At 47.5% G+C, this 7,784-nt stretch overlaps 1 protein-coding gene across 1 annotated transcript; it reads right to left on the bottom strand.

Annotated features, from left to right (window-relative positions):
- Positions 1–651: 651 nt before the first annotated feature.
- On the bottom strand, positions 652–6,991 carry C2H11orf87 (chromosome 2 C11orf87 homolog). The gene is made up of 2 exons (XM_059838673.1): positions 6,886–6,991; positions 652–6,524 (listed from the first exon to the last, which is right to left on the bottom strand). The coding sequence occupies exon 2, from the start codon at positions 6,374–6,376 to the stop codon at positions 5,900–5,902; it is 477 nt and encodes a 158-aa protein (XP_059694656.1). The 5' UTR covers positions 6,377–6,524; positions 6,886–6,991; the 3' UTR covers positions 652–5,899.
- Between the last annotated feature and the right edge of the window lie 793 nt (positions 6,992–7,784).

Genomic DNA, 7,784 nt, shown 5'->3' with positions numbered 1-7,784 from the left:
AGTTTATTCATTTCAGGGCTGTATATTTGCAGGCTCCAACTCTGTTTAATAGATTAGTTACATTATTATATAAAGAGCTTGGAAGCCGAGAGCCTCACAATGTGAGTGACAGAGCCAGGAACAAAATTAAGGCACTCTTTTAGAATCCCAAATTCACCCCACAGCCCTTCCTGCTTTTACTGTATTGTAGAGCTAATATTTCCACCTTAGAATCTACTATACTGGCCCCTTGCTTATAGCAGTCATAATCCCCTGGGATACCATTTGAAAAGTTTTAACATGTACTTGGTCACTGACCGTGTAGTAAGGAAAGCTAAAACCATAAAAGCAAAGCATGTGTTTTATGTAAGTTCTTTCTAAGATTTTAGATTAAATTTTTCCTTGATTGGCAGTGGTATGAGAAACAGAGGTCAAAGAATTACTGGGAAACAACAACAACAAAAGTCTACATGATTTCATTCTGCTATAAAATGTCAAAATGTTTCCTGTTTATATGTCCGTATTTTGCAGTTTTTACTTTAAAGTCTTTGTCCTCTTAGAAAAGTAAGATAATGAAGAGATTATATTGCTTCATTTCAAGGAAGGAAACAACAAAGAAAAGCCAACTGGAACACCGGATTATATAAATAAAGGCAATCTTTACTGACAGGGTTCTGATCCAAATATTTATTTATTTCCTAACTCATACAAAATTGATGCTTGTAGAGGTATTAGGTTAAAAGGGTTGGAAAATTAATTCTTCTAAATATCCACAGAGAACATATAGTACTGATGAAGCAATGAAAACCTCTTTGACTTGAGTAAGAAATACATTACACATAATTTACAGAAAAAAGATCTAGTGTCATATAGAAAATGACATTTTAGAGCAACAGGATCAGCAAGGACATCGATACTTGTCTCTGCTGTGGCTGGAACGGGTCGCCCTTCACCCAGGTCCATCCAGTGGAAGGGGAGGCTTCCCTTCCACAACTCCACGCAGGAAAGCCAACTATTTCCATTGCCAGGCATTTCACCTGTTTGCTTGCCAGTCACCTCTCTCCTCAAGGCTCATACACCATCCAGTTCTTGCAAGATCGTAACACATTTTCTACACTAATGAGTTTGGCTGGATTCAGACCAGAGACCAACATGTAAAAGACTAAAAACAGAAGGAGGCTCTGTCTACTAGAAATTTATTTTGCAATCAGATGGAAAACTTGGCTTAGGGGAAAAATGTTGGACACCTGAAAGAGATGAGTAAGTCAATCCTGGATAAAAGTAGTACTAACTTCTAACATAAATGAAAGTGCTATTAAAGGTTTGTATATGTGTCATGCCAAATTCTACAGAGATGAGAAATGTAATGAAACAGTATCTAAGTCATTATAAATTTTACTATTTACACAAAGGAGGAAAAATAATATTTCCTACATAATTTGTCATGTTTCCGTTCATATCTTGCATACTTATTAAAATGTAGGGTTTCAAGTACCCATAGAAAAATTGTGAACGTGCAGAGAGAATAACCACAAGAAAGAAAAAAAAGCAACTAAATTCTATAACTGGATTTAAAATAATTCAATCCTATATAAAGAGTCAAATCCTGTTCTTTTTTCCTCCCTACATTAAAGTTGCACTCATATTCATAACAACAGAAGAAAAAAAGCACAGTTGCTTCATAACACTGGACACGGCTTTCCAGAAACAAGATAGCAATTACTCAGAAATGCTATGGAAAACATTATTCACAGAGTAACTTGCTATTTACATTAAAGATGCAGCCTCTAAAATTAATTTTAAATTAAAAAAAAAAACTTTTCTTTTTCCATCATAGGACAGTTTTGTCAGTAATGTGAAGTCTCTGTTCTTTGCTTTTTGTCCAGCATTTCCTTTGAGATATATATCTATAAACTTACAGATATACATCTGAGAGAGATGTATCAAAAGTTAAAACATGTCTGGATGGAGAGCCCGGCAAATTTTATCTGAAGCTACATTTGCAGTAGACAAACCCCCAAAGAAAAAAATGCCGGAAATGATATATTCGAATGAAATGACATTCCCTGTCCGTCATCCACGTAGGAACCTAAGTGCCTCAGTCCACAGAAGCAGAGCTAACAGGAGCAGTGCAGGTTCCCCAGTGCCACCAGGCTGAAGCACCCAGCCCTCGTGGGAGGCAGTGGTTTCCATCCCTGTGAAGACTACTAGGACAGGAGCAGAGCAGGGTGGTGATGTGGAGAGCTGTCACCTTCCATGCGGGCTACAGACGGGCTCCCGGTCCCTCGGCAGTCAGTGCAAGCCACTCCTGCTGATGCCAGCGGGAGCTGGATGAATCCCCAGGGCAGCAGCAGGCTCTGAGGACAGGAGTGCAGCACGAGGCATCGCTGATGCTCCAATGCAGTCCCAGCATGGCCATCACATTGCTCATCAGCTCTCTTCTCACTAGGCTCTACAAAAGGAGTCACTGCTGTCATGATTCTTCCATGGAACAACGGCTGAACCGGACAGGAACTATTGAGCCCCACAGCACTTCATTTTCTTACACATGCGGGATGCTAGTGGCCAACCAGCTCCAATTCAGAACCAGGAAAATCCAGCTGGAGGATTTGAGCCCCTAACAGAGCGAAGACAGTCTGTGCTTCCATCAGTCAGAACACAGCTGCCCAGTTGTCACCGTCACTCGTCGAAACCAGTGCAAATTCACAGGAAAAAGAACGTCCGCATCGAGAGGGTAAAAATCCTTGCTCATGTTCGAGAAGGGTACAAGCATTTACCCAGCATCTCTATCAAATATCGTAGAAAAGGTTACACAAAAATATTTAAATATATGGATACAGATACATAGATATTACACTTGCATAAAATATGTATATTCAAAACCCTTTGGGCAGTTTCACATTTAGCTGAAAATGTATGCTTTAGAAATATGAACAATTTTCTACTCTTTCCTAGTTTAAGTAGGAGGGGAAAGAAGCATCAGCCTTATTAATACTGAATGCTAAGTGCAGAAGTTTAGCTGTAGCTGTAGGGTTTTGAAGCAATTGATTTGACAGAACCTCCAAGCATAAACTCTGTTTTAAAAATCCACATCTATTCCCTAGATTGCTTATTGTTTCATGAAAATGAAAACCAAACCTACGTGTCCTGCTTGTATCAGCTAGATCTCCTGAGACCGTTCAACTAAACCTCATAAGCTTGCTATACCTCAAGATAGGGCTGTGTACTGGGAATATGCATGAACCTTATTGCAGTAATTCTGTGTGATAATAGGAATTTACAACTTCTCATATCTTGTCTAATTTAACTTTAGAAATAAAAAACCTTAGATGACACCACAAGAAGCTCAGAGTTCTGCAAAAATTAAAGTCAGTATGAAATTTTACTAATAGACCATATAATTTACACAGATTTACATAAATACAGAGATATTAAAATATTAAATCAAAGCTAATTAACAAAGGATAGAGTTTTACATGATAATATTTTAACTCTAGTCACACTTTCGCAACTACTTTCAGTGGCATGAGATTATATAAATAATACATATACCTGTATATCCATAATATATATATAAAGATATATATATCTATCTCTCCATCCTTCTTTTTTTCTTCAAAAACAGGGCAATTTTATAACTGCAATGAGATGTGACAAGCAGTACACTTCTGGGGAATTATTGCATGCCTTGAGTGCATAAGGCAGAAGGAAGAGTATCTGACTTCAGACACTAAAGAAGTGGAATCATCAACCAGAAACGCACTGGAGTGACTTGGAACATCTTATTGCTTTTATAAAACTCAAAATTATACACTGTTGGTTTGGGATGGGGTGGGGAGTGGTTTAAAGGCACAAAATAAAGGGGAAAGTAATACCTCTCTATTTAGTGGAGATCAACGGTCAGGAAGCTCCATTAGTGCTCACTGAACACTCCTCATCGCCCTAAATCTATTCCCTGTGGTGCAATACTGTGCCGCAGTTGCATAAGGAGGTTAAACACAAAAGTTCATGCATCCTTTATTAGGGGGAAACAAAACAAAGCCAATTTCCTTGCCCAGCAACAACGAAGTAGCCATTATCAGCAAGAGCCAGCCACGGCTCCCGTAAACACCCCTCGCTCAGTCGCACGCACGGCAGCTCTCCACACTAACCTCAGCGGGTGGAGCGGCTCCCCTGGTACAGCTCTTCCCTAAAACGATGGACGCACAGATCCAAACTTAACAGCAATTTCCCATCACACCAGGAAAGATCAGGAAGCGAGAAAACTGGGTAACAGAAATACTGCCTGAAATCTCTGCATTTTGGGGGTATTATAAGAGTATGGAGGACTTTTGCCATTCTCTTTCCCAGTTTTATACTGGTTAAAGACATTCACGAATAGATTACAGCTCCAGACTTCCTGGTCTATGTGTCCGGGATTTCTTCAATCAGACACCCTGGCAGACAGAGCATGTACGAGAAGAAATACAAAGGATACAGAATATTAAAAACTATGGGCTATTACTATACCCTCAAATCACTTTAAATGATGGAACAGAAAGAAAAGAAAAAAATAAATCCCTCAGGATCACTTTTTCTTTGCTGCAATTTTTAGATGTTAGTATGCACAGTAGAGGGCTGCCTCTGCTACCATATCACACTATATGTTTCAAAGTTTGGACACGGCATGCTGTTAAGGCACCTTCAAGTAATGGTCATTGATTTGATCACTAAGCAAAGATGCATTTTCTGTAAACCATACTGCATCCTCCAACACACACAGTACCAGCAGCCACTCACACCCACCATCCAGAGACAACAAAACTCTCTGTGCTTGCTAGGGATAAACTACACCACTTCACAACAGCCACTTCAAAAATAAATATCTGCCAGGGTTTGGGAGTGGACATTTTCAACTGCATTATTTGTTTCCCAAGACAGGACATAATATAAAATTAAGTGTTGTCTGTCCCTAATTGTCTATGAGATTAGGAGGGTTGAAAATACACATCAGCCTAAAAAAGTAGAAGCAAGATCTGTACTGCTGCAGGATTCCTTGCTGGGAGACAAAGCTGTAAACGCAGGCATTCAGTGCAGGGTGCCTGGTGCAGAACTGGATTGTTTCAGGACCAACAGGAGGTACAAAGACAACCTCCCCCGGGAGGGCACAGGCAAGTTACTGCACATTACCCCTCCCTCCCACACAGAACAGTACTGGGGTTGGGTTTCACGGGTGATGGCATGGGGAAAGGGGTGCTTTTCAAGAAGAAGGGAGCTCATGGGAGAGGAAAGCTCAGACACCACTCTATGGAGACAGATGACTCCATCCTCCAGATAGTGAGTGGGTCACTCAGTGCTGCAGCTGGGGGCACAGGGCTGTGGGGTCTGAGGGTGCTTGCGGTTAAGCCCAACTAGGGATGGCCATTACTACACCAAGCTCTGGAACACCAGTTCTGGAAAGGAGTGAGAGGGGTGGGACAGGGGCATAGATCCCAGCTCAAAAGGAGAGACCACAGTGTACCACCAGTCTGCTCTGACAGAAGGGTCCCAAGGCACGCACCAGACCTGCCTCTCCCCCCACACCCCAACCCACACCATGTAACAATGACACAGGGTGCAGTGGGAATTCCAAGAGCAGCGGGAAACCCCCTGTACTTGGAGTAATAATGTCCAGAGGAAAGGGACCCCCTACCCCTGACCCTCTCGTGCAGGTGGATGACTTGATATTGAGTAGCTGTGTGCAGCTCCTTCTCCAGTAAAAAGATGCATCCTTTCCTCACAACAGTCAATGAAAAACGCAATGTGATCTGTCATGCGCTTGGATCATGGGCTTGTTCGTTCATCTGAATTAGCAATGTTTTCTTCTTCTTCGGGGACTAGAGTAATCACTCAGATATTTACAAACATCAATCAGTGCCTTCACGAGGTCTCCCCCAAACCATCATGACAAAATCACCGTCTGCAGGAGCCCCACGCCAGCTGCGTCCAAACAAGCCTGTGCTTGCTGAGAGCTGGGGGCTGCCGAGGGAGAGGAGCGCTGGATCTCCGAGTCCTGGGGGGGTCTTCCAAGTCGGCTGTCTCTTCCTTGGGGCGCCTCTCCCTGCACCACTGTCCCAGGGTGCTGGCTGCTGCTATTGCTGCTGCGGGCGCAGTGGTCCCGTTCATACTCCTCCTGAGCCTTTTGCATTTTCCGCTTCTTCATCTTCCTCTTGTGGATGTGGAAGGTGGTGAGGGAGAGGAGGATCAGGCAGAAGATGAGGGTGACCAGGACAATTAAAACCAGGGTGGATGAGAAGGACTGAAAGAGTTGACCCACTTGCGTGATGCAGGTGCTGCTGGTATTTAAGGTGGCGGATGTCCTGTTCAGAAGACAAGGCGGCAGGGACAGCCTCAACTCTTTGGAGAGCTTGGCACTCATTGAGGAGGCTACGGAAGATGAGGATCTTCCTCCCCTCTCCGAAGACGTCTAAATTTCAGTCGGTGTCGGGCTGCCGGCGGGCGCTTGCTGGAAATGCCCGGGATGCTGCCGGCTCAGCCTTTCGCTCGCTCTGAAGTACCCGAGCAGCCTGCAAAGGGAGCCGGACACATCAGCGCCCCGAGGCACCCACCCTGCGCAGCTCCCCCCGCCCCAAACCCGGCTGCGGCAGCCTCCGCCCTGCGCCCCGCTCCGAGCGGCCCCGTCTCCCTGCCGCGGGCGGCCCAGGGGCGCTGGGACGGGGCACCGCGCCGCCGCTCCGACTTCGCCAATTCCTCGGCACCCCGAGCAGCACCGCCCGGCCGCTCCCCCAACTAGTTGCCGCGGGAAAGGAAGCCAGGGAGCGGCGGCCGGGTGCCAGAGCCCCGCGCCCCGGCGGCTCCGGGCTGCCGGAGCCGAGCGGGTCCTGCCCCGCCGTGCCGGAGCCGCCGCCCGCCCCGGAGCCCCCTTACCTGCGCGGCGAGGGAGCGCCCGGGCGCCGCGGGCGCTGGGGGCTGCGGCAGCGCGGAGTGAGCGCAGGAGCGGAGGCACCGCCGCTTCGGGGAGCGCCGCCCGCAGCCGCAGCCGCCCCGGCCGCTGACGTCAGGGCCCGGCCCGCCGGCCGCCGCCCCGCACGGCCCCGCGGCGGCGGCACCGCCCGCGCCCCCGGCCCGCCGCCGCCGCCGCACCCCGCGCCGCCGCCGCCCGCAGCGCCCGGGGCCGCGCAACCCCCGCCCTCCCTGCCCACCTCCGCCGCCACGCTGAGAGCGGCCCGCAGCCCCTTCCCCAAACCAGCCGGACGTACCGCTGGAGGCACCGACTGCAGCCAGCCCCGTCGCCCCCGGCCCCAGCCACGCAGACGCGCCGCGACCAGAGCGCCCGCACCGAGGCACCCCCGGCGCCTTCACCCCGCGGCTGCCGTGTGCCCGCCCGCCAGACACGCTCGCACCGTACCGCACCCGGGTGCCGAGCCCCCGCCGGCCCCAAAACCCCATCCCTCCGCGCAGCCAGCGTGCCCGTCCTTGCTCGGGGAGGCTGGTGTCAGTCTGTGGGAGCGAAGCGGTGCCCGGGACTCCTGGTGGGAATATGTGTGAAAACTTGCCTTACCAAGGCTAAGTGCATCGCAGGCGTTTTAGTCAAGAACAAACAAGTATGAGCTCCCCCATTAAGGCAATTAAGCCAAAAATCGGATGATTTCTAAACGTAAGAAAATCTATTATTTGAAAAGTTCTTTCAGAAGTGCTAACAGGGCAGAAAAAATAATTACCATTAGGATGGAGCTCTTCACATTTCCAAAAGTAACAAACTGATGTGGTAGTGTCTGGCAACATGGGACAAGATCTGATGGCCGGGAGGTTCCATTGGTTCCATG

This window comes from Haemorhous mexicanus, chromosome 2, assembly GCF_027477595.1.
Source record: "Haemorhous mexicanus isolate bHaeMex1 chromosome 2, bHaeMex1.pri, whole genome shotgun sequence".
NCBI classification, from domain to species: Eukaryota; Metazoa; Chordata; class Aves; order Passeriformes; family Fringillidae; genus Haemorhous; species Haemorhous mexicanus.
Note: the sequence above shows the minus strand (reverse complement) of the source record. Positions and strands in the feature narration are given on the sequence as shown.

What these genes read in the sequence shown, in the direction of transcription:
- C2H11orf87 (XM_059838673.1), bottom strand. Translation starts at nt 6,376, where the DNA reads ATGAGTGCCAAGCTCTCCAAAGAGTTGAGGCTGTCCCTGCCGCCTTGT.